At 56.4% G+C, this 25,920-nt stretch overlaps 1 protein-coding gene across 1 annotated transcript in view; it reads right to left on the reverse strand.

The window, feature by feature from the left end:
* Positions 1-25,920, reverse strand: part of LOC103668017 (cadherin-23) — a 264,181-nt gene that overhangs the window by 44,160 nt on the left and 194,101 nt on the right. The window contains exons 11-13 of the mRNA XM_040624110.1: positions 20,216-20,221; positions 18,227-18,376; positions 17,618-17,776 (exon numbers count right to left, since the gene is read on the reverse strand). Of these exons, the coding sequence (XP_040480044.1) occupies positions 17,618-17,776; positions 18,227-18,376; positions 20,216-20,221 (315 nt within the window). The remainder of the gene's footprint in view (positions 1-17,617; positions 17,777-18,226; positions 18,377-20,215; positions 20,222-25,920) is intronic.

The following is a 25,920-nucleotide window of genomic DNA, read 5'->3' on the forward strand; positions in this document are numbered from 1 at the left end:
CCCCATCCCACTACACAATCTCACACACACATGCACACACTTGCACCCACCCTCAGTCTCGGGCAACCCCCACCCCACCCTGGTTTCAGCCCCTGTGGCCCCTCTACACCCCTTCCCCGCCACCTGCATGCCCTTCCCTGCAGGTTGGCAGCTGGCAGGCACTCACTCAATCACTCCCCAGCAGCGCCCGCACCCCCGTCACGCATGCTCGCCCAGACACCCCGCACGGGGCTTCTGCTCTGAAGCAAGGCGGGCCCAGCTGCCTCCCCAACAGCCCTGGGTCCCAGCGATGGTGGCAGGCGGCGGGCGCCGGCGAGCAGTTCTGCTCCCGTGCACAAATCCGCAGAGAAGGGCACACAGTACAATTTGTTCAGGAAACAATAGCAATGTTTGACATGTCATAAGGATTGATGGAGCAGAAATTTACATGGGAGAATGCATTTTTAAACAGCTCCACGGAGCCCCGGTGCTTTGCTGGTAATGCTTTCCACATTCATCATTCACTGAGCCTCTCTGAATAACTCCTTAAACTCTGGGAGATTAACTGCACTCTTGCAAGCTCTGGGAGGCTGGTGTGGCCGGCGCGAGGCAGGAGGGACTCCGTGGAAGGAAGCCAGGAGCCCAGAGGCCGGGTGACCTCCACTTGGCCTGATGGGGCCCATGAGGCCTGGTCCTCTTCCATGTTCTCGCGCTCCCACCCACGGTGCTCTGTGAGAGGATTTCGGCTTCTTTCTAGGACACGAGGCAGAAGCAATGGCCGGGAAATATTTAGTCTGCCCCACACTTCTGGGGACATGCTAGGTGTAGCAGTTTCGCTCGTCATCTAAGAAAGAAGCCGGGGCTGACGGATGAGTACGTGGCGGTGTTAGGTGGGCAGAAAGGTTTGGCTGGAAGCTGCTGCTCTAAGCACTTCCATGGGGGTCCCGCCCGGGGTGGTCGCACTCCTCGGAGAGGAGATGCCAGTAGCTCTAAGGAAAATGCTGTATAGGGGATGAGAAAGGAGTGTTCAAGGTGGACAGGCGTGCCAGGGAGTGAAAACAGGGTGCAGGAGAGATCTCGGGGACACTGTAGATCCTAGGAAGAAAAATATATTCAGGAAAACTCCTGGGTCCTGCTCTTGGCTTTCTGGGCATGCAGGAGGCCTTAGGACAAGAGGGTGCCGCTGGGGAGTCTGGGGACAGAGGCTCAGAGCACATGGGACAGTGGAGTCACTGATGGGAGGGTGAAGTGACAAAAGTGTGGGGGTCCAGCTGGTGGTGGGGAAAGGGAAGAGGGCCTTTCCTGCCTCGTGTCCCATTATGGATCGGGGACGGACAGCCACGACTCCGTTACCCATGGCCATGGCAGACTGACTCACCATGGTGCTGAGTGCACGGAGGTCCTCGGGATCTCTCAACACTGTCTTCCCCACAGCCACTAACAACCAGTAGTTATACCAGTCGTGTTAAAGCCTTGCTGCTAACTCTGCTGGGCTCTCTGCGCCTTGAGGGTCAGGATGCGGTCTCCTTGGGAGGCACCGTAAAACACCAGGCGCCAAGGGCCTCACAAAGGATTTGGGCTAAGTGAGGGGTCATGAAAATACCAACAAAATGGCAGCGTGAGAGCTGGGTTCTGGTCCAGCTTCTGCTGCAACCATCTAGCCACGGGATCCTGAGTAAGACAGCAGGCTTCAGGCCTGGGTGCTACCCGGCCTTCTGACCCACCTGCCTGCTTCCGCTCTGGCACCAGCAGCCCATCCTCCGTCCGAGCCAGACTGACAGTAGGAGACCCCACGGGCCACCTTAGAAGGCTCCCAGGGCCCTGAAGACAATTCCAAACTGCCTGCCATGACCCCTGAGGCGGGCCAGGCTCTGCGGCCTCTGACCTCCTCTCTGAGCCGTCTCTGGATCACTCTGCTCCTGCCACCCGGTCTTCGGGCTCCCGACAGGGCAGGCTTGTCATGCCCGCCTCACAACCTTGCACGCCACGGCCCTGGGCCAACAGGGCTGCTCCTCACCCCCGCGGGCTCAGCTAGCAGGACCCATTTACATCTGGAAAAGCTCTTGCAGCTGCCCATTTGCTGCTGTATGCACTCGGAGCTGGGGTGGTCACAGTGGTCAGTAGTGGTGAGGCCATGGACTTGGACCGGGGTGATCGGGGCCGTGCTGGGAACTGGCTGGACTCAGCTGGGGCAGACGGGCCTGGCTGGTGGCTGGATGCGGTGGGGAGAAGGGCATGGTTTCGGCAGGAATGGTGGGGTGAACGTTCACTGGCTATCTCCTTCCCATAGACTGTAAGCTTTCTGAGGGCAGGACCTGTCTTGTTCAGCACACATCCCCTGCATCCAGCCCGCGCAAGGCACCCAGGAGGCCATCCACAAAGTAGTGGATGAAGAGATTTTATAGGAAGAAGGACTTACGAGGTCCTTCCTACCAGTGACAAGCCAGGAGTCCCTGGTCTGAGTAGATGGACTTCTGAGGAGGCAAGGGCACCAGAAGGATACGATGGGGTCTGGGGGGAAAAGGAGAAAGAGAGGAGGGAGAAGGGGGGAGGAGAGGAGGAAAAGGAAGGAGAGAAGAGGAGTAAGAGAGGAGGGAGAAGGGGGGGAGGAGAGGAGGAAAAGGAAGGAGAGAAGAGGAGGAACCACTACAGAAACATGTACTCTAAGCCTCAGCTGTCTCATCTGTTAAATGGGCCTGATACTAGTACCTGCCTCGCGGGATCGTCGTGAGGGTTAAAGAAGGTGTTGCATGTAAGGGGCTGTAGGTCCCTGCCTGGCAGGGGGAACTGCCTCCAGGGGAGCAGGCATGAGTTTTCTACCCCCAACTCGAACCGCTCTGGGACAGCTGCAGGTGGGGTGCGGGTGGAGGGGACGGGCGCTCAGCCTGTCAGCCCCCGGCCCAGGTCTGGAGGCGTCTGTCTGTGTGTGTGGGGGAGGAGGGCTGAGGATGGGGCTGACAGGTGCTCTCCGGGTGTGAGGGGTCCCCGGCGTGTTTGTTCTTGCAGACACGGTATTGTTCTTGGGCTCCCTCACCCCCTTCTTTATTTCTCTTTATTTTAAAACCTGGAAATAAAAATTGATGGGGAGCAAATTGCTCTGGCCAGCAGCTCTGTGCTTAAAGGAGTCTCCCTGGGAAAGCAATTACGGGATGTCAGAGGCTATCAGGGTGGCAGGCAGCTGCCAGCGGCCCAGGGCCTGGGCGGGCCTGGTGGGCCCTGGGCCTCCTGCTGGGGAGATGCAGGAGCTGGCGCCTGGAGGAGGGATGGGGGACCCCCTCAGAGGCATGGGGATAACCGAGATCGCTGCCTTGCTGAGCGTCACCCGTGGGCCAGGCATTGAGTGAGGAACTTGACACAATCTGTCCCAAATCCTTAAAACCACCAGCGAGATGGGAATCGAGTCCCATTTTACAGATGAGGCAGCTCCAGCCGAAAATAACTAGAACCCCAGTCGCAGCAGCCCCGCCTGGCATAGCCCACATTCCACTTCCACTCCCACCCCGCAAGAGAAGTACTAACGCCGCCCTTGTCCTATGGACATGGAAAGCGCCCAGCCGGTGGAAACTTCCAGCGCCACACACAGCCCCCTGCTGCTCACCTCTGCCCGGCAGAGGCTGCTTTACTGACAGGACCTGGGCTTCTTTAGGCCTGCAGGCTCTTTTCTCCAGGAAGCAGTTGGCATGTCAGGGTACCCACATCCCCAGAAGCTGCCCTCACGCCGTGGGGGCTGGAGTGGCTGGATCAATACCCCAGCCTCCTTGCCCCAAGGTGGACTGGCTCACCTCTCCCCTCGGATGTCTCGGTGGACAGAACTCCCATAGCCCCCCATGGTACGTGGCTTCACAACGCCCCCATTGGTGACCTCATCTCACTTCCCAGTCCTGGGTTACCTGGGGCCACCTCTCCCAAGTAAACTGCCTGCCCGCGAGTCCTGTCTCAGGGTCTGCGTCTGGGGGAACCAGGCCTGAGACACAGGCTGGGCGAGCCAAACAGTACGTCCCTGTCCTCACAGCTGCCCACGGCTCAGGGTCCCACAGCTGGTCCCTGGCGGAGCTGGGATTTGAACCCTAGTCTGTCTGACATTCACACACACAAAACGAAAAAGAAAAAAAAATTCAGCTCCTAACCCTTCTACACTGCTGTCCATTCCCTTATGCCCTTGGCTTTGAGGAGGACTCAACTGAGTGACTTTAAAAAAAAATCACATCTGACCATCAAAGAAAACTAGGATACAGAAAGCCATTTTCCAGGGATGCAGGAGTGAGGGCAGCTGGCTGCCTGGGGGTGAACGAGACATTCACAATCAGGAGGGACGCAGGGCCTCTCCGGGGCCAGTTATCAAGCTGGGATTGTGTCGTAGAGGATGGGAAGGGGAGGGCGCCGGAGAGAGGTGGGGCCAGACACCAGGGCTGAGCCTCAGTTAAGTGAGACCTTATGTGCAGAGGAGATGGAAGGAGGAAGAAAAGACAGTCTAATCAGCCCCCTGGCGGTGCAGTCAAACCATGGTTCCCCCATTACCGGATCTCACCATACACCCCTGCCCTGCCTATGACCCTCTTCTCCCCTGCCCCTGTGGGATGCAACAGGCAGCTCGAGGTCTCGTGAGAAGGTGGGGAGAGGTACCTGGGCTGGGGCTGGTCCCACCCACACGCCAGGACGTGTCCTTACCCCAAGGTGACTTAGAGCCCGGGTGGCACGCCCCCCATGCCTGCTGCCATTGGCGGGCACTGATTGGGCCAGTGCGTACTGCTCGCTAATGAACCGTATTGACTCCACATTCTCTTGTTGTCTCCCTAAATGGCAAGCCACACATCTGATAGATTAAATACCCACATGATTGCCCGCCTGACATCTCCATCACGCCGCCTGCGGGTCCCTAATGAATTTTACAGCCCCACAACGACAGAAGAAATTAAGGTCAAAGTCCGACGCAGGAACTATAAATCACCGTGGTCTCTGAGACCAGCCGAAGCCTGCAGCCCTAGCCCTCACTCACCTGGGCCAGTTCAGCCCAGGGCTTGATGGCAAGATGGTCACATTCAGTGAGTGCCGGGAGCACTCATGCCTGAGAAGCAGCCCCCACGCACAGACGTTTGGGTTCCTCTCTCCCCTGCCCACCCCACCTCCAGGAGTCAGAATTCTCTCACACAGGGAGGCTCCCTGATAGGAAAGCAGCGTATCTCCTTTACAAAGACTTGTTTCCCAAGGAGTTCAAAACATGCTGGTTGCACTGTTCTAATAATGTCCCCAGAACAGGAAGAGGGATGAGCAGCATTCGTCCGTTTTGCAGACGGAGAAACTGAGGTTTGCACAGAAGGACTTGCCCAGGGTCATTCAACAAATTGAAGATCTTTATCTTCCAGACCCTACGTTTACAGGTCTTGTTACAAGGGGAGCTTAGAGGAGCCTTTTGTCTTGGTCCTGTCTTGCCTCTGGGTAGGAGGTACCAGCTGCAGGTGGCTGAGCAGGCAGAGGGAGCCCTGGCCTTGGAGTCAGCTTGGACATCGGCCGGTCAAATGCAGTGTGCATCCTGTCAAGCCTCTGGCCCTGCAGTCTCACCAGGCTCCCAGGGAGGGATTCTGTCTCCGTGAGGAGCTGTGTTACTAGAAACAAGGGTTCATGCCTCAGCTCTGCCCCTTCCTCAGGTACGGCCTCAGGCAAACACCTAACTTCTCTGAATCTCAGTGCTCTCATTGATAAAACAGGGAGGCTAATTTCAACCAGGTTGTCATGGGGGGGGGGGTTCAACGTGGTAACGCACATAGCTGCTGAGCTTGGCGCCAGGCAGGCGGTAATAGTACCTGTCCTTTGACACAGACCTGTTCTGTGCCAGGCACTATGCTAAGTTCTGTCTGTGTATTATCTCACTGAAGCCCCACAACAAATCTGTGAGGAACGAACCTCATCACCATTTTGCAGAAGAGAAAACTGACGCACACGAGAGGTAATTCGGCAGAGACTAAACATCCATGCTCCCTTTTTCAAACGAACAAAAATTGTTATTTTTAGGTGGTATGACACTATCTGCCTAAAATACTACATTGGCCAGCTTCCTTTGTAGACAAGCACGGAGAGACAGAACTCTCCAAGTTCTGGCCAAAGAGATGAAAGCAAAAGTTTGCAAGATATTTCTAGGAAGTCTTCTCAAAAGGGAAGGAGAGTATCCTTCTTCATTTCCTTCGTTCTGCAGCTTGAACTATGGATGGGATGGCTGGAGCTCTAGCAACCACCTTGGACCATGAAGATGAGGGCCACATCCTAGAAATGGGGTGGAGAAGAGAGCTTAAAGGAGCCGCCCAAGGCTGCTCACCTCTAAACTGCTTTTACATGGGAGAGAAATACACCTCGATTTTGTTTAAGAAACTATTTGGGGGGGTTTCTATGACTGGCAGCTGTACCAGGTCACTGCTGATACAAGTAACCTATTCACAGTCAGATAGCTCAGAAGTGGCCGAGTCAGGATAAACTTGGGTGGTTTAAGTCTGGAGGTTGGGGTCTTTACCACTCTGCTTCCTATGGTGAGCACTTGAGGCACATGAGATAATATCACCACCACCATCCTCATCCTCATCCTCATTGCATAGTAAAGTAGAGGAGGCTTCTTCTAGAGATGTTCAAACTTGAATTAGTTGGTCACGAAATCAATTTAGTGGGTCATGACTAGCATTTTTTAAAAATGAAATGTGGTGGAATAAAATAGAAATATACTAAGGTGAAAATTATAAGATGTGAGGAAAGAAGTTGAAGACGACACAAACAGAGATAGTCCAGGCTTATAGATTGGAAGAATGAATATTGTTTAATTGTCCATACTACCCAAAGCGATCTATAGATTCAATATAATCCCCATCAAGATTCCAATGGCATTTTCCCCTACAGAACAATCCTAAGACTTACATGGAATCACAAAAGACCCCAAACTGCCAAAGTAATCTTGACAAAAAAAGAACAAAGCTGGAGGCGTCACGTGCCCTGACTTCAAACTGTGTCATAAAGCTATAGTCATTGAAACAGTGAGACACCAGCATAAGAGCAGACACGTAGATCAATGGAACAGACCACAGAACCCAGAAATGAACCCACACATACATGGTCAAGTAATATTTGACAAGGGAGCCAAGAACACTCAATGGAGAAAAGACAGTCTCTCCAATAAATGGTGCTGGGAAAACTGGACACCCACATGCAAAAGAATGAAACATTTGAAACCCATAAAATTCCTAGAAGAAAACATAGGTGGTAGGCCCTTTGACACCAGGCGTGGGGATGCCATTTTGGATCTGACTCCAAAAGCAAAGGCAACAGAAGCTAAAATAGACAAACGGCACAGCCTCAGATTACAAAGCTTCTGCGTAGCCAAGGAAGCCACCAACAAAAAGAAAAGGCAACTACTGAATGGGAGAGAATATTTGCAAGTCACAAATCTGGTAAGGGGACAATATCCCAAATATATAAAGAACTCCTGGAAACTCAACAGTAGAAAAAGATCTGATTTAAAAAACGGGCAGAGGACCTGAATAGACGTTCTTCCACTGAAGACATCCAGGTGGCCGACAGACACATGAAAAGGTGCTCAACATCCCGGACCAGCAGGGAGATGCAAATCTGGACCCCGAGGAGCTACCACCTCACTGTCGGAATGGCTATCGTCATAAAGACAAGAAGCAGCAAGTGTTGGTGCGGATGTGGAGCAAAGGGAACCCTGGGCACTTTTGGAGAGAACATAAATTGGTGCGGCCACTACGGAAAACAATATGGAGGTTCCCCCCCCCAAAAAAATTAAACATAGAAATACCATATGATCCAGCAATCTGACTTCTGTGTATCTATCAGAAAGAAAAATGAAAACACTAACTCGAAAAGTTACGTGCAGCCCCACGTTCACTGTAGTTTTATTTGCAACAGCCAACGTAGAGAAGCAGCCTAAGTGTCCAGCAAGGGATGGATGGATACAGAAAGCGTGGAGCATGCTTACAACGGATTATCTGGCCATAAAAAAGAAGGAAATCTTGCCATTTGTGACAAGGACGGACCCTGAGGGCATTATGCTAAGTGAATTAAGTCAGAGGAAGCCAAATTCTGAATGATCTCATATGTGGAACCTGGAAACACAAAGACCCTGCTCACAGAGGCGGGGAGGTGGCCAGAGGTGGGGAGTGCTGAGGAGGACAGAACAGGTGAAGGGGATCAAAAGCTACGCACTTCCAGTTATAAAATAAATAATTCATGAGGACGTAATGCCCAACGTGGCGATTCTAGTTAATCACACTACATGGTACATTTGAAAGTTGCTAAGAGAATAGATCTTAAAAAGTTCTCATTAAAAAAAAAACCCAAACCTAGAATACTAGAGCGTGTCATTATATGTGATAAGGAAGCACTGTTTTTGTTCTAGATACGGAGGTGTGTGTGTGTCCCGAGTATGAAGTTAAAGATAGTGTTTATTACGGATTATAGTAAAAGTTTGAACAACACGAAACCAATAGGCATAGGGACTTTGAGCCCCTCCAGAAAGCAGCTGGCAGGAACCACGGCCTTCATTCCCTCCTATGGATCATGCAGCAAGATTAAGCTACCCCAAGGGCATAGGTCCAGCTCAACTGCTCCCTAAACCTCTGTGGGCCCCCCCTCCCCGCTCCCTTAGCATTTCTCCCCCAGCTGCTCTCTGGACAAACTCTCAGGCCGAGGCCCTGGGGGCTGCTCTGAGCCCAACCCACCGCTGTCGTCCCGTCCCAGGGCCCATAACCTTCCCAACACAGGGCACAGGTGGATTCTGGGCAGGCCGTCGGCTGACTGCATTTATGAACTCATTCTGTCTTGGCCACTCTTATGGCGACCTAATGTCCCTTCGCCCAGGGGCTCCATTTGCTCTGCTCTGGCGTCCTGGGAGCAACTGCTCGAGCAGGAACAATCAGTAGCTAACCTACAGAAGGCGGACTCTGACAGGCAGCGTGCAGGGGGCCGCAGGCTCCGGGCGTGGGGGGCCGGGCTCTCTGGGCGGCAGGCAGTCACACGTTGTTAGCGCGGGGGGCCTTAGAAAGTGTTCAGCACAACCCCTTCATAATACAGATGAGGACACCAAGGTCCCGGAAGCCAGGGACCTGCTCAAGGTCAGCCGGTAACGGAACAGCTCTGGTGTCCCAGGCCCGCGCCCTGCCATCTGCCCGGACTCTGGAGTACCCCCACTGCAGCAAGAGGCTGGGGCCCAGTGTGTGGGGGGCACTTGATGGAGACCAGCAAACAGGAGAGGGGCCCCGGGGGTGTTGGAGTTGGACAGACCCAGGTGTGAAACCTGGCTTGCGGGCTCACTAGCTGGCCGACCTGGGGCGGGTTCCTGATGTCTCTGGGTGTCCGTTGCTGTCAGAAGAGGAGACTAACCTACCACTCAGGGTTTATCATTTGCCAAACTCACAACACCCGCTCACGAGGCCTGGCCTTTCAGTTTCTGGTCAAGGGGCAAAGGTCAGTGGCAGAGCTGCTGTGTTCAAGGACGGGGAATTCTGGAGGTACCAGTTAGGGAAGGTTCAAGGCCTTGACAGGCAGTGGGGCTTTCCATCAATTGCCACAAGTCAAGTAGCTGAGTGACTGAATGACCCAAAATGGTTAGACCTTAAACAAGGTCCAGGGCGATCACTTCAGTGGCGGGGGGTTGGGGGGGGGGCGCAACTCTCCATCCTCACACCCGCCCTGCCATGAAGGGCTCCTTCCGTTAGTTCTGGATGGTGGTGGGCAGGCGGCAGCCAGCTGTGTGCTCTCTGTCTCTCCTTAGTGCCTGTCCTACTCACCCCATCCTAATTTGGTTTTACGGATATTTAGATTAAAGAGATACACACACACAGCCTAGGAGCACTGAGGCCTGACAGACGGAGGAACCAGACCCGTCAATCACCACAGCCAGCTCCACTTCCTCGGGCACCTGGTAGGCACCGCGGCGGCCCCTCCAACTGGAGATGAACCGAGAGTAGATTAAAGGGGTCCAGAAGTACAGCCTGGACACGCCCCAAATGGGGGAGGGTGTGCCTACAACCTACAAAGGCCGGCCAGCTTGCAAGGGGGGCTGGGGCGACGGGGGTACGTGTGTGTGTTTCACCTCCCTCTTCCCCTCCCCAGGCTGCAGATATTCAATTTTCTTTTAAACGGTGGGGAAATTGGAAGAGATTTTGTTCTGTTTAAGCACAGCTGGAGTCTCCGTCTCAAGGGACCAGAGAACAATGAGATCAATTAAGATGCCCGCTGTGAAGGGTGTCAGGAGGGGGTGGGGAGGGATAGCGCCAGGTGGGGGGGGGGAGGGGGCTCTTCTCAGGAAGGGGAAGGTGGAAGAGGTGGCCCAGGCCTGTCGGGAAGTCCAGCTTTGGCTCTTCTCTGCTTTGACCTGCCTGTCTCCATTGGGTCTTGCTGATGTACCTGGATGAGGGCCGCTCGTCGGGTCATGTTATCTCCCAGACTTACTAATAATTCATTTTGGCAACTTCTGTCCCCAGCTTTATACGATGATAGAATCAAGTTTGAACGGCTGCTATCAGAAGCAGGGAGAGGGCCACCGTTCTAGAACAGCGTGGAGAGCCCTGGACACTTGGCGTGCAGTAGCTGCTGGTACTAATACCAAAGCCTCGGCTATGCGGGGACCCTGGACCACCGCCTTTCCATACCCTGTCCTGCAGCACTGCCGAGATGGGGATCCTTCTCCCCGTTTTATAGAGGACAAAACTGAAAGCCAGGGAAAGGAAGTTATTAGCCCAAGGCCAACCTGCTGGTAAGAAGCTGAGGCAGGACTCCTTCCCAGTGTCTGTCCACGTCCGTGCTTGCCAAGGTGCAGGCCCCACCTGGCAGTCAGGTGGAAATGAAGATGGATGATGGACCCTGGGGCCTGGGGGGAATGGGGAAGCCATGGCCCAGACCCAAGCAGGAGCACCGCTATCACCTCTCACCTGCCCTGCCAGCCTCCACCCTGGAGCCTTCCACACCCTCGCTCTTCCCCACCCCCATCTCAGCCTATTCCCCACATGGCAACCACAGTGATCCATCAGACTTCTCTGGCTGTCCCCTCCGATGGGCTCCCTGTCCTCGCCCAGTCACCTCCTGACCACCTTGCCTCCACCTACACCCCCAGGCTTTTGTCTCCCGGTCTCTCCCTGCAACTCCCTCAGCCTAGGGCAGCTTTTCCCAAACTCTACCCGCCTCTCCTGTCCTTCAGGCCTCTATCCACTGTCACCTTCTAGGACAGGTCTGTCTCCCCTGACCCCCTGAAAGCACACAGTAACACTGCCACCCCTGGCGCTCCCCGCCGGCCCACTTCTCTTTTTCCCCATGACACTTCTCCCCACTTGACATACTCTGCTTCCTTGTTCATCCTCTATCTCCTGCCCCTGGAATGGACAGGGATGTTTGTCCGTCTTGCTCACTGCCGTCATTCTAGGCCCTTGATAAATAGCCACTGAATGCCTCTGGGGGCCCCCTTTGCCTCAGAGAGCATGGAGTCCTGCTTTGGGAGGGACGGTAGGTAAGGCTTCTGCGGTGGAGACGCAGGGGCTCACAGAGGGCATCCAGCTCTGCCCAGCAGCAGCCAAAAAAGCAGGGTCAGCTTCTGTTCGCCTGTCCACAGAGCCAGGCTGAGAGGGGCTGGGTGCATTTCAGCCTTGACCTTGCAACCACATGACCTGATTAGGACAAGGAGGCCCCGGGGGATCCTGGAATCTGGTGGCCATCGTACCTCACAGCCCCCTATCTTTGTTCCTAGGTGAGGGGTCTGCATCCCCAGACTCTGCTTGCCCTAGGGAAGTTTCCAGTGCAGCAGGGAGGAAAGGACATGAGCCACAAAATCCCTGAGTGGTGAGAAGAGCCAGGGAAAAGGAGGTGCAGGGCACACAGGGGAGCTGGGAAGAAGGGTTACTGAACTGGAGCTCTTATGGTTCCAAGACATCTACATTTGTGTAAATGCCTTGACCTTCCTTCCATTGAGAGCTGGGGGTGTCTCCATCCCCTGCCCTTGACGTGAACTTGCTTTGGTGACTCCCTATAACAAGCAGAATTCAGTGTCAAGGACTATGTGAATTTGAGGCTAGGTCAGAAATGGCCACACAGCTTCCACCTGGTTCTCTTGGGACTCTCTTTCCCCAGAGGCCTCCGCTGAGGGTCTCCGGCTCCGAACGCCTGTGTCTGCGATGCCTACCCTGTGGGGAGAGGCCCTGTGTGGGTGCTCGTGACAGTCAGGCTGAGCCAGTCCTTCGGTGGCTCCAGACAAGGGAGAGAGACGCCTCCAGCTGCTGGGGTCACCCCCACACCCGCAGGAACACAGAAGGGCCCCCTTGCTGAGCTCTGTCCAATTCCTGACCTACCCAACCCATGAGGGTCAGAAAACGGCTGTTGCTTCATGCAGCCAAGTTCGGGTGGTTTCTGATGCCACAGAAACCCAGCTCTGAGGGTCCTCGCTCAGAGCACGCCACAAAGCAAGCCTGAACCTAGCGCGTGCTGAGCGTGGGACCGCACGAAACCAGCAGAGAAGGGCATGCCTGTGGGCTGCTACAGCCAGGACAAACTCTGTAATTTGCAGGGCCCAGCTCAAGTAAGCACACAGGGCCCCTTGTTCAAAAATTAAGAATTTCAAGACAGTGACAGCAGCACATCAGGCCAAGTATGGGGCCTTCTGAATCCAGGTCCCTGAGCACATGCCCAGGCCGCACGCACACCCTCTGAGTAGGCTGCTGGCCGGGCTCAGCGCTGAGTGCCCTCCCACGCTGTCCCACTCCAATCTCACAGCAGCCCTCCTGGGCAGGACCTCTCAGCGTGCCTCCCCAGGTCGGGGACGACACAGGCTCAGGGGCCTGTCAAGGGCCCATCTCAGCAGAGCTGGGCTTGCACACAGGCTGAAGGGGAAGAGGGCAGCCGGATCAGGATCCCTGAAGGCCACTCATAATAAAAACCACTGTGGACCACTGTAAGCCCTTGACCCCCACTGGGGTCTCCCAGCAACCTGGCCACGTGTGCTGGGCAGGTGCGACTTTCCTCACCTCATGGGAAGGAAGTCAAACCTGGAGAAGGAGTGGCCAGCCCACAGCAGAACCGGATTCACGACCCTGCCCAAGACATTACCAGTCTCCTAAGGACAGGCTGGGAAAAGGAGCAGGGAGGAGAGAGAGGAACCATGCCTGTCAGCCCCAACAAGGCCACCCTGGAGCCAAGGGGTAGCACTCTGCCCCAGGCTGAGCAAACTGGGCCCATGTCTACCCAGTCGGGGTGCTTACATGCCTCTCCTTCTTGCTTTGATTTCTATGCCTAGAGAAGAATCCTGTCTTGTCTGACAGTCCATCTTCTGCCCGTTCCTGCTGTGCCCTAGCTCTCTGGAGCAGGGACAGAAGGTCCCGGAGGGCAGTAAGCTCTGCCCTGGGAATAACCTCCTTCCCGGCAGCTGTTCCTTCTCTGCGTCCCTCTCTGATGGAGCTAATAAATCCGGGACATGAGCTCCCTATTGCAGGAGGCTGGGCTGGCTCATTGCATATCCCAGGTACAGCCTCTCTCAGGGGTCTCCCAAATGCCTGCCATAGGCCACCACGATGGAACAGGTATGAGAATGGAGATGGTTTGATACAGGATTTCTTCACTATCAGAATAGCAGCCCAATGGTTATATTTGGGATCGGTAGCAATTCAGGAGGGAGAGAGCGAGCTGAATCCTACCCATATCATAGGAATGGAACTCCACCTCCCTACAGAGCACATCCCCCTCTCTATATTTCAGCCACAGGGCCTTTGCACATGCTATTCCCTCTTTGTCCAATGTGCTTCCCTTCCATCACTCACCTGTTAAGGCCTATGCAATTGCTACTTCCTCAAGGAAGCCTTCCCTCACTCCAGTCAAGGTCAGATGTCCTGTTACAGGTTTTCATCCTTCCCTGATCTCTCCATCATGGCAAATAATAAAGATTCATTTCTTAGTATTAACCTCAGCCTTTCCCAGGAGACTGTAAACTTCATGAGGGCAAGACTCACATCACTACAGTCCTCATGGCCACATGCCTAGCATACACTAGGTATTCAAAACACATTTGTTAGATGAATGAATGGTCGGATTGCTTTCTCACTGCCCAGGAAAACTGCTAGGTGCCAGGTTCCAACTGGACAGGCTGCAGAGCTGCCCCAAGCCCAGGAAGAAGACACCCCACCTCCTGCCGCCTGACTCTTGTCAGGGCAGGAGGCAGGATGGGAAGGTGAAAATCAGAGCAGCCAGGGATAGGAGAGGGTGACAAACCACACAGCCTAGAGGATGGGGTGCCACCAGCAGGATACAGGAAGTTTTATGTGTTCACGGACACAGACACGTGTTATATACACACGCCCCTGAGCGCATGGAGCCGCATAAACACGTGCGTGTATGGATACGAGAGCACGCCTCCATGGCGCACAGACATGCCCCACAAGCATACCTCATGTGCCCCCCAAACATATGTGGGTGCATGTGCCCCTGCACATCCCTCCCCTGAGTGGTCACCCTTCAGAGGACTGGCTCCAATGTCTGTCTTGCGTCCTCCTGCCTTCCAGCAAGCCTCTCCTCATGAAGACAGCGCTGGGCTGCCTTGGGGTCTGTGCTTCCCTAGGCGAAGTGCTCCAGTCTCCCTGACTTGGTCTTCTCATCAGTGAGAGGAGCTCCCCCAGCTCTGACCCTCCAGGGGCTGGGGGACCTACGGAACCGGAAATTCACCTGATGGTGCCAGAGACTCGTGTGTCACCCAGAGATACAAGGCCTGTCCACCGGGTCCTGCAAAGAGCGCTCCATAGCACCTCTCTTACACCTCAGCTCTGAGCGCTACTGAAAGGACAGGCTCAGCAGTCCAACACAGAACCTTCTGGCCGGGCAGCCACGGTGGCTAAGAGCCTGTGGCTTGGGGTCAGGCGGCTTCTGGTGAATTTCAGCTCAACTGCTTGCTAGCCTGGGGGCCCTGAGCAAGCGGTACAGCACTTAACCTGAGCCTCCGTTTCCTCAACTATAAGACGAGAAGGACTGCTTGTGCGGGGGTTAGAAACCGCGCGTGAGGTGCCGGTTTCCAACCAGGGCTCACCAGGGACGCCGCGGAAACGATTACCGCAGTGGCAGCGGCGCCCTCAGAGGTCAGCTCGGGGCGTGACTGCCCAAGGCACGAGGTCTGGAAGGGACTGGGGACACATCTTAGTCCATCTTGTTCATTTTACAGATTAGGTGCAAGAAGAGAAGCAGCTTCTGCCCTAGTCACCCAAGGTTGGCCGGGAGCAGAGGTGCTCAAGGTCAAGCCTCTGCACCCTGGGTCCGCACTCTTGCCCCTCCACCAGTGGGCACCCCTTTTGCTGTAACTGGGGGGCTGTAGGGGCCTCAAAACCTGGGCTGGGGGAGGTCCAGGGAGCGGGGAGGTACAAGGGTCCAGCCCTTCCACCCGGCTGGGAGACCAGGCTGGAGGTGATGGCCTCTCCTCTCCCAGCTTCCCCACCCAGCTTTCAAGCTGCTGCCTCCCTCTAGGATGGGTGGCGAGCCCATAGAACCAGGCCAGGGCCAGGGTGGGGGCTGGGGACGTCCCTCACAGCAGGCTCTGCCCCAGCCGTCGGTGCAAATTAAAACATTTTCCTTTTTCTTCATAATTTTTTTTCCTGACACAACTGCCCATGAAACATTTTAATAACATCCTAGAAAAGGTCATGGAGAAGGAATTTCACAGTCCCTGAGCAGGCAGCTATAACTTCAGCTCCTCCTGCAGCAAAGGAGGTGGAAAGAGCAGGCTGACCCCTGGAAATGGCAGGGTGTGGGGGGCGGCCAGGTCAGGCTGGGCAGGGGGCCGGGTGTGGCCACGAAACACTCCCTGCTAGGGCTCTGGAAGCGCCCTGGGGGAGGCTGGGAGAGGATGGTGGGTAAGTAGGGTTGCCCAGGGGATGCCTTCGCCAACATTCACACCTCTTGACAGCAGCCTTGGGGGGCCTCACACCCACCTTGCAGACAAGGAAATGGAGGCCCTCAGAGGCCACGTGGATGGACCAGCACACAGCTGAAGCAAGGAAAGCAGGGCCCACGGTTTCCCCGGAGGTCCTGGGCTCCCGCAGGCACACAGCCCTGGCCCTGGAGCTTATTACTGGGTAAAATGGCCCCTCATATCTGCACAGTCCCACAACCCTGGGGGCAGGGGGTGAGAAGGAGGTGGGCAAGGCTTAGACAGACTCAGGATCTGGAGGCTGACCAAATGAGCCAGCCCTGGGCAGAGACACTCAGGAGGCTAAATGCATCTGTTAAACACCCGGAGAGGAACTGGAGAAGGGGTTGTGGGCAGCAGGCAGGGGTCCATGCAGGCCCAGGAACTCCTCTAGCGCTTGAGAAAACCTGGTTTGAGGACCTGCTCTCCAGTGGTAGCCCCAGAGGAGACTGGGCCTCACGCATTGTCCTTGGCAGCAGCAACTGGCCACCACCAGCCAAGAGGTGTGCTTTCTGACCCTTCACACCCCACCCCTGTTCCCTAGGTTCCGCAAACCTTCCCCAGGGCCACGGGAGCTTGCGACTGCAAAGTGAGACCTCCGTCCCCAGCAAGAATACCGGGGAGGAATCCCTGGACACCCACCAAGCCTGACACCCAAATTCGTTGCCATGTGGGCCCTGAAGCACAGGTGCTTGGCTGTCCTTCACCCTGATATTTGAAGATAGCTGGGGGGAAGGGGTCCTGTGGACTCACTTTGGGTCCAGAAGGCCAAAGCCTCTGGCACTTGCTCTCTGGCTGGGCCCCTAGAGGCTGCAAGAGGGTCCATGGGGGGGCCCCCAAGCACCAGGTGACTAATTACAAGGAACACCTTGGTGGAAGCCAGGGGGGCCACAGTCTAGGGAAGCAGGGGGGAGGAAAGCAGCCACAGCAGACTTGGTGTTTATGTCTGTTGGCCCGCCTAGCTAAACATCTGTTTGAAGTATTAATAACTGTCAGATGGGAAAGGCCTGGGGCTCAGGACGCCTTCACACCATCTGTCGGTACAGTAAACACACTTCGGAGTAGGGGGCATGGGATCAGCAGGCAAGGTCTTGGCTTGGAGTAAGGATGGAGCAAGAAATGGAAGCGAGGACCCCGAGGCCCTCAGAATGCGCAGAGAGCTCAACTCCGTCACATTTACTGAGCACCTATACCGGTAAGAGCTGAGCTTGTGTCACACTTTGATTTAAGGGTTTGTGTCCCTTGCCATCAAGAGTACCGACTGATACAAACGGACACTGGGAGGGCCCCCTGTCAAAGGCCCAGCCAAGAGGAGCTGGGGATGGCCAGGCACCCTCAAGGAGCCCATTCTTCCCTGGCGCTTAGAAGGAGGGTGGCCCTCCTCAGAGACGGCTGGCCTCTATCCTGATTAGAGGACACTTCCAGGGCTCCTGGCCCACCTAGTCTCAGTGCCTCTCAGAGACAAGGCAGAAAGCCAGTGTCCTCGGCCCAATCCCCTCCTCCCCGCGGTTGGTCCTCTTTCCACATTGTTGCCCAGACCATGGAAGTCCCATCATAAAGAATCCAGCTGCTTTAATATACAAACACCACAGCTTCTGGGGGCTCAGGAGCACCCCCTTCCCTGACTGCCCAGGTTTCGTGGACCAGTCCCTCTGGCTGCCTCCCCATGGACTTCCCCAGAGCTCGGTGGCCCTGCAGAAGAGCGGGACTCACCAGGACTGTCAGCACAGAGGTCCCCACGGTGACGTTCTCATGCAAGCTGACGTTGTACAGTGGCCGGCTGAAGACGGGCCGGTTGTCGTTCTCGTTGATGAGGGCGATCTTCACCTTGGCATAGCCCACATGGTCAGGCACACTCTCGTTGGCGAAGAGCTGGGTGTGCAGAGCGGGGGATCAGGTGAGCTCTCACATGCTCCCAGAGCCTTGTCCCCCTAAGTCCCCCTGGGGTCTTTGCAGGTCCTAACCCAGAGTTCCTGTCTGAGTCACTGCCCATCCCAGGTGTGTGCTGCTGGGAGTCTCTCCAGCAGTGCTCCGAAGCCAGGGTGGCCATGGATTCTGCTGGGGGCTGGGCTGGCAGGGGCTGGGCAGTGAGGCTCCTTATGGGTTTCGGGGCTGTGCTGCTCATTTCCCAAACACTTCTTTGTCCTCCTTAAAAAGGGGAGGCTCGGCCCAGCCTCTGCCATGGGCTCAGTGGGCTTCCTGGAGTCGGATCCACAGGGGAGGACTGGAGAGAGGCAGAAGGGGGAGTTTAAGGAGAGGGTGTTCCCCTCTGCCTCCCTTGAAACCCTCCCACCCGGCAAAGAAATATTGAGGGGGCCTTACATCAAAATCGTAGCGGTCCACAGTCTCATAGTCCAGGGGGACAGCCACCCGGATGCGAATGTCTGCTTTCCCTTGGACAGAGGTGGGGGAGATGATGAAGTGCTGGGAATTGTTCCCCACCAGGTACACCTCGAACATGCTGTTCAGGCCCTGGGGCAGAACAGAGAAGAAACCAGTCAGAAAGGGCTCAGGAGGCCGAGGGTCCAGAGCAGAGTGGCTTTGGTGGACGGAGAGGAGGGGCAGGGTCCAGAGCAGGGCTTGCCTGCACCCCACCCCAGTGTGGTCTGGCCTCCTCTGGGTCACCCTGGCCTGGCTCTCAGACCCTGCCTCCTCCAGTCTGGGCCCACTGGAAGTCTCCATCAGTCCTTTTTGCCTTTGTTATCCCTTCAGATGCCCCAAATATCCCTTCCAGATGGTTCAATTCACTTCCCACCTCGTGCTCCCTTCCTCAGTCCCAGTGACCTCAACTGGGGGGGGGGGATCTGCAGCTGCACGACACAGCAGGGAGACAGGAAAGAGGGCCAGAGGGGAAGGGAAGGGAGATAAGCAAGTATGTGTCCCAGGCAGGCTTGGGCAGGAGAGGGCATGAAACACAGAGCAGGACACGGCTTCTTCCCCTCCCCAGCCCCCCGCCCCCCCGCCGAGGTATCAATCTGGGAGAACACTGGCTTCCTTACACATGGAATGGGAGTAACCCGAGCAGCTGAATGGCAAAGTGAACCCCCGTGGGCCCCACACTGTGGCCAGCTAGTGGTGGCCCGGAGGACACTGGATCCCGGGTAGCTCAGAGCTGCCGTGTCCTCCACGGGCTCTGCTGCGGCCCAGTAGAGGAAATCCACGGTTGCAGGTTGGGGGGTAGTGCACCTCCCTCCCGGTCAGGTATTTCTGATCATTCTAACAGGGCCCGAGCTCAGAGCCCTCAGACGCCACTTAGCTCGTTCTGACGTAAAGGGTGTGAGGTCTCCATGCTACCCGAGACCTCAGATCCAAAGAGCCGCTGCTGAAGGGGGGGGACACGGCTTACGGACTCCCCAGAGTCTGGCCTGCTCAGAGATGGAGTCAACTCCCCCGGGGGGGTAATTACCCCCAAATAAGCCTCCTTCAACCTAGGCAGACAGGCTTGTGGTTTGTCACCAACCTGTGGAGAGCCTCTCCTGACCCTTTACTGCAGATGCTCACTGGGTGACAGACCTGGGCTGGGAGCACCAGCAGGGAATGTCCTCCTGCCCAGGCTGCTCCCCCGGCCCAGTGCCCAGCACAGCCCCTGTGTGTACGCGTTTCTTTGGAACCGAGGGCTGGCAAAGCATGCCTCTCCTCTTGGTTGCCCAGGGATCCCTTCCAGAACCCGTTCCTGCTGTGAGGGGGGCAGCCAGGCCATCTGGAAGCCTTTCCATGGTCAGAAGGGGATGGTCCTGGCAAGGCTGGAAAGGATGCCCCCCCACCCCACCGTGAAGCCTGAGAGTTCACGAGATTCTTCCAACCCTGGACCTGTCCCACAGGCGGTCGAATACGTTTGGGGAATGAATGCATATTAATGTTTCCATTTACCCCTCACTCTCTTAAATTTTTTCTATTTGTAATTACAAATTGGCAAATCAGGAGCACTGCCAATCTTGGGGTCCAGACCAGCAGCAGGGCCTCCAGAGCCCCCACCCAGATTGGCTCCTGCAGACGGTGCGGGCAGCACTCCCTCGGCCCTGTCAGCGTGTGGAGTCCTCAGTTCTCCCTGGCATGGAATCCATCCGTCAGACGGAGGCCCAATTAAATGCCCGAAGGGGCACTAATAGCCCAAACCGGCAGAGTGTGACAGCTCTGAGCAGGTGACACGAACACCGCTCCCTCCACCACAGGACCCGGAGGCCCGGAGGCCCGAGGAGGTGGGGGCGGGCTGCCCTCTGGCTGGACAGGTAGAGCAACGGCTCCTCTGCAACCCCTTCCCCATGATGCCCACCATCCTCCCCAGCCCGTGCCCCGCCCGGGCTCACTTACCAAGTTCTGTCAGTGGGAGTCGGTCAGTCAAAGGGTATGGAGACAGAGAAGGAGCCGGAAAGGTACGGAGAGGAGGAAGGAACGGGAAAGAAAAGATGGTGAGATTGGAGGTCCGGGTGAGGGAGAGGGGCTGAGTGGACCCCAGGAGCACACCCTGCTCCAGAGGAACAGCCCCTTTCGTGTCTGATGGGCCCCACACCCAGAGAAAGGAGAGGGAAGCAGAGGACCACGTACACTCCTGGACACTAGCACTCCGTCCTCACGCAGAGGGAGGTCGGGGAGAGGCGTAGTGCTGGGGGGGGGGAGGGGGATGGGCCACATCCCTATGTCCTCCCAGGAGCCTAGACCACACCCCTGTAGAAAAGGACCCCAAGCACTGTCAGTTTTTATCTTCCTAACACAGAAAATGGGAAGACGTGATAAATATAGACATGGAAAATTTTCACATAGTTCAAAAGTGTAAAGGGCACACTGCTGTCTCCCTGTCCCAACCACTGGAGAACCTTCTCTGGAGGCCACCACCACACCCCGTCCAGGGGTCTCTTCCCCACCAAATCCACGCAAGTACCATGAGCTCTACGTATCTGTGGCTCCCCTCCCTGACACAAACGGCAGCGCACTACACGCATTGCTCTGGGTGGGGTTTTGTCACTTCGAACCGAGTCTCGGAGATTATCCCGTCAGTGTACAAACAGGGGCCGATATTAACAACAGCACAGCACACAATTACCGGACACCTACTCTTTCCCAGGCACGGTTCAGAAGCAGCACAGAATCATCCTCTGTGGTTACCGTGGAATGCTGGGAGTCCACGAGGCCCCTGAGCGTGCTCGGGCAGTGTAAACCCACAACAGAGCAGGGACAGTGGGTGCTCAAGAGGCCGCTGGGTTTGAGCAGCTTTTCCTCACCCTGTCGTCTGGGTGATCCTCTTCCCATGGGCCATAGGGTGGAGATGAGGAAACACTGGAGCTTGGAAACCCCTCCAGAGGAGATGGACTTCAGAGAGGTTGAGTGAGTCACCCAAGGTTGCACAGCTTGTTGGCCCCAGAGTGAGGATAAAAGCCCAGGCCAGGGTGCCGTCTAGGCTGACGGAAGCGGGGTCAGGGTGTCCCCCAGTACAGTATGAGTTCCCAGAGCAAAGGGAGGTGGTAACACTGAGCACCCCAGGGTGGAATCTGAGTGAGCACCAGCAGATGAGGCCAAGCCAGGAAGGGTGCCCCAAGAAGGGGAGCTTTGTACTGGCTTTAGGAACGAAGGAACAGGAGCTAGAAGAGGAGGGAGTCTGTCTGGAGGAAGTGGTTTTATATGCTGAGCTCTGTCCTTAGCGTGCATCGGAAGGACCTGGATGCTTTGTTAAGCCAGAGGCTGCTGCCCACCGCCAGGACTCCCTGATTTGGGGCCTGTGAATTTCCACTTCTCACAAATTTCAGGTGCTGCCTTCCTTGCCACTGCTGGGCTGGGACCCCCACTGGCCTCAGCAAAGGCATGGAGCCGGAAGGAGGAATTAGTGAGGAGGCAGACAGGGAGCTGATCTGCAAAGGGTGCAAGTGGGGAAGAGCTGGAGAGATTGCTGTGAGAGGAGGCGGCGGCGGGGGGGGGGGGGGTGTCCCATGGCAGGCACGGTCTGGAGGGCTTTGGCACTGTCTTCGTGAGCAACGGGGAGGCACTCTAAGCTCTGAGCACATGGATACAGGTGAAAAGCAGGCAGGTGAACTCGGCAGTGAGTGTGAGTCACACCTGCAGGTGTAGCCTCCTGCCCAGGCTGCACACCGGAGCCACCAGCAGAGCTCTAAAAATCAGACACAAAGACGCCCACGGCCCCTGTGTCAGAACCTGTCGGGGTGGGGCCCAGGCAGCTGCAGGTTTTCCATGCTCGCTAGGGAACCGCAGTGTGCAGCTTAGACATCAGTGTGTTGCTTAGACATCAGTAGGGGCAGGTAGGGGCTCGGCGGCACCCACAGGGGTCCAGAGGGGTGAGCCGGGGAGAGGCAGAGCGGGAGTCCTGCATTGGGCCACCCAGCACAATCAGGGAGGGGGTCTTTAAAATATCCCACTGCCTCGGCTGCACCCCAGATGTGGGAGGAGACCGGACCTCAGGACCTCGTAACACTCTCCACATTATTCATTGTACTGTGCGTCCAAGGGTGAGAACCACGAAGGCAGAGCGGTGGTTCTCCGAGTGGGGTAAAGGGACAGTAGCTCAGCTTGACCAAAAAAACATCGTTAGAAATGCATATTTTGGGCCACGCCCAGATCTACCCTTCCGAGAAACACCAGGGGCGGGGCGAGCACCCTTCAGCCAGCCCTCCAGGTGTCCTGATGCTCCCTGATGTTTGAGAACCGCCAGGACAGGACAAGGCAAGGCAGGGAGTGAGTCTGAGAACAGGGAAGAATTGGCCATCAAGGAGTGGTGGATGAGCAGCTGGAGAGAGCCCAGTAAACACCTTGTGGGGGGGGCGGGGGTGGGGGCTGGAGCTGCCACTGGTGCCCGGATGGAGGACCAGAGAGAGGGACAGAAGATGTGCCTGGGAATGTGGGGCTGAGCTCAGTGTGGACTCAGCCCCTGTAGCTGGCCGGGCAGGAGCACTGGCCCCTCAGACCCGGTTTCTGGGTCTCAAGGAATGAGGTCCCCATCCTTCTAGATTTGCCATCAGGGGCTGGATGTTCACTCAGGCCTGCCGTCCTGAGACCCCAGGGCAACTTCCGGCTAAGTCCCATTAAATGCTCGGCTTGCCCCTTTCAGAACCTGCCCAGACGGCCAAGTCCTGCTGGGACTTGGCTTGTGACTGTGAGCCCCTCGGATGGGATATGTGTGTGAAGTTCACCCAGTTCACTAAAGTGCGGCAAAACCCTGATTTACTCCAGACAGCTTCTGTTTATGAAGCCCCACTGTGTGCTGCATGTGACTTAACCACAATCTTTACCGACATCACCAGTGAATCCCTTTCCTGGAGAAGGAAAGCCAGGCCCGGGAGGGCAACGCATTCAGGTGTCACAGCTGCCAGAGAAGGATTTGAAGTTGGTCTGTTCTGTCTCCATCGCAGTGTGGGCTCTCAACCACCCAGCCCTCCAGCCCCTCCCAGGGCACAACAGTGCTTCCAACGCAAGCAAAGAACTGGCCTGAGAGGGCAGGGGTGGGTTCCTCCCCCATTCTCCCAGGGGCAGGAGTGAGGAGGCCCAGGGGAAGGCTCCTCTGCAAGGTCGGGGACCCAGGCAGTTGGAAGGCGAGAGCCTGCCCTCGCTCACTGCCTGGTCCAAGGGAGGGCGGTTCACTGGGGCTGGAAGGGAGGGAGCGGGGCGGGCAGAGGCAGGAGGCCCTCTCGGAGCTGTTGAGGGGCAATTTTGTTGGGAAGGGAGATAAAGAGGAACATCAAAAGGAGTCCCAGTGCGTGTGGAGAGGAGGCCGGTGGATTAAATTCTCTTCCAGCTGGGAGAGGCGATGAGAAGGCTGATAGCCGGCAGCCGGCAGCCGCGGTTCCCCGGAGCTGAGCGGCAGAGCTGCCTTTCCCGCACCAGGCTGGGGCGCCAGCAGCGGCCTTCGGGGCTGCGACAGCTCGGCTTTATTTGTTTAGTGGAAGGGGGAAGGACATGGGAGGGAGATCACTCCTCGCTCCCCACTGTGCAGCCAGCATGCTTTGCTCCCGGTGACTGAAGGCTTGCCACCTCCCGCGGAGGGCAGCGAGCTGTTCCCTGGCCCTTCTTATCAGCCGAGGCCAGAAGGGGCTGCCCCCCACCCTCGGCTCGCCTCAACCTTGCCCCCCACCTCCCACTGCTGGAAGTGGGGGGTGGCCTTGGGACCGGTTGGAGCAGGCACTGCCCAGAAAGGACACCCTTCCTAGTCTCCCTGCAGCTGCCACGGCCAGGGGTCACCTGGCTCCGTGAGGTGACCCAGCCGTGTTTTCCCAACTAGTTGCTGAGAGCTTGGTATGTGCTGGGCCCTCTATAGGGCGCCGGATGCTCACAGCTCTGGGGGGGCCCAGGGCGGCATTTCGTTAAGGACTGCCGGGCACAAGGCCTTTCCCTCCTCCAGCAGACGCAGGTTCAGGCAGGCCCCTGCCCTGGGCTCTCTCAGGGTCTGCCCCTGACTTCTTGTTTTATTTTATTGTTTTAAGATTTTATTTATTTGACTGAGAGAGAGACAGCCAGCGAGAGAGGGAACACAAGCAGGGGGAGTGGGAAAGGAAGAAGCTGGCTCCCAGCAGAGCAGGGAGCCCGATGTGGGCCTCGATCGCAGGACCCTAGGATCACGCCCTGAGCCAAAGGCAGACACTTAACGACTGAGCCACCCAGGCGCCCCTGACTTCCCTTGGTTGTCACCTGGAGGCACTGGCACGTCCCTCCGCAGACGACCTGGTCTCCAAAGGGAGGAAGGTCTGGCCTGGCCCCCAGACTCCTTCCCTGGACCTGAGGCCCGCAAAGGCCTCCTTCATAGCTCTCACTTGGCTCTCCACCCCACCCCCCTCAGGCACCTCCCTGCCAGTTCGGCCCTTGGAGAGGCTCATCTCCCTGCTCTAGGTCAGGGAAGTGGCTGGCTGGGGACCAGTGATGGGATGTGCAGTGGAGAGTGAGGGTCAGGTTGTCACTTTCTAGCTGTATGACCTTGGGCAACGCGCTCCCATTCCTGGCGTCTCAGCTGCTTCATCTGTGAAGTGGGGAGAACAAGGCATACCTGCAGGATTAAAAAGCAGCACCGTCTCTTTGCCCCGTCTTGTTTTGGTGGGTGATATAGGAATTATGTTTTCTTACCTAAGACAGGAGGCTCTCTGATAGGAGCTTCGTGGGTTTTTTTTTGTACCCCAAATGCTAGGGGTACCAACCTCACCTTACCCCGTGAGCTACAATATATCCTGCAAGGGACCTTAATTCCTTTCCACAGAAGAGGAAGGCCCAGGGAAAGGCAGCAAGGCCCAAGGTGGTCTTTATGTTGGGAAGGGTGGGCAGTGTTGGGAAGCAAGACAGAAGAGCCAGGGAGCTCTGTGGGCTAGTGGGCGACCCTTAGCTAAGCTGGGAATGGGGCTGCGGTCTCGAGAGCCCAGATGTGCCCAGAGAGTCAGCACCACCCCCACAGAACAGAAACCGTGTCTAGGACTCAGACCCCGTAACCAGTGACTCCAGGGTGTGGGGCCCTAAGCTTCAGTGGTAGCTCAAAGCACGGCCTCTTGGGGTTGGACCTGACTCCAGAGGGAGGCAACTGCCCTTCTCGGCTGTGTGATTTTGCACAAAAGCTCTTCCCTCTCTGAGCCTCAATCTCCTAATCTGCAAAATGGAAAGAATAAAGCCCCCTGACCACACTCTCACAGGTGAACTACCAGATCCTGGTCAAGTGCCCAGGACTGAGTGTTCGGGAAACAAGAGTTGTTATTCTTGTTCTAGAAGGGAGTGGGGGGAGGGGAGGAGGTGGCCCTGGGGAAGGGCTGATTTCTAGACCTTGGCCAGGAATGAGGGTGGCCAGGGAAGGGCAAAGGCTTGGATGTGTGCAGGGGCGAGTGGACCCCCCCCCAAATGCTGGCCAGGGGCCGTAGGTCTCCCTTCCCCCCTGTGCTCTATTGGTCTCATCCCTGCTATGGAGTGGCAGAAAATCAAAGTCCACTGGAGACAGATTCTTTACCACCCCTTTGTCCAGCCTTTCACTTAATTAACCCAATCAGACATGCCAATGCGGACCTTGGCAGGGGGCAGGCCTCTCGGCACCCCTTCATGTCACT

The sequence above is a fragment of the Ursus maritimus genome, unplaced genomic scaffold (genome assembly GCF_017311325.1).
Source record: "Ursus maritimus isolate PB19 unplaced genomic scaffold, ASM1731132v1 scaffold_7, whole genome shotgun sequence".
Lineage (NCBI taxonomy): Eukaryota > Metazoa > Chordata > Mammalia > Carnivora > Ursidae > Ursus > Ursus maritimus.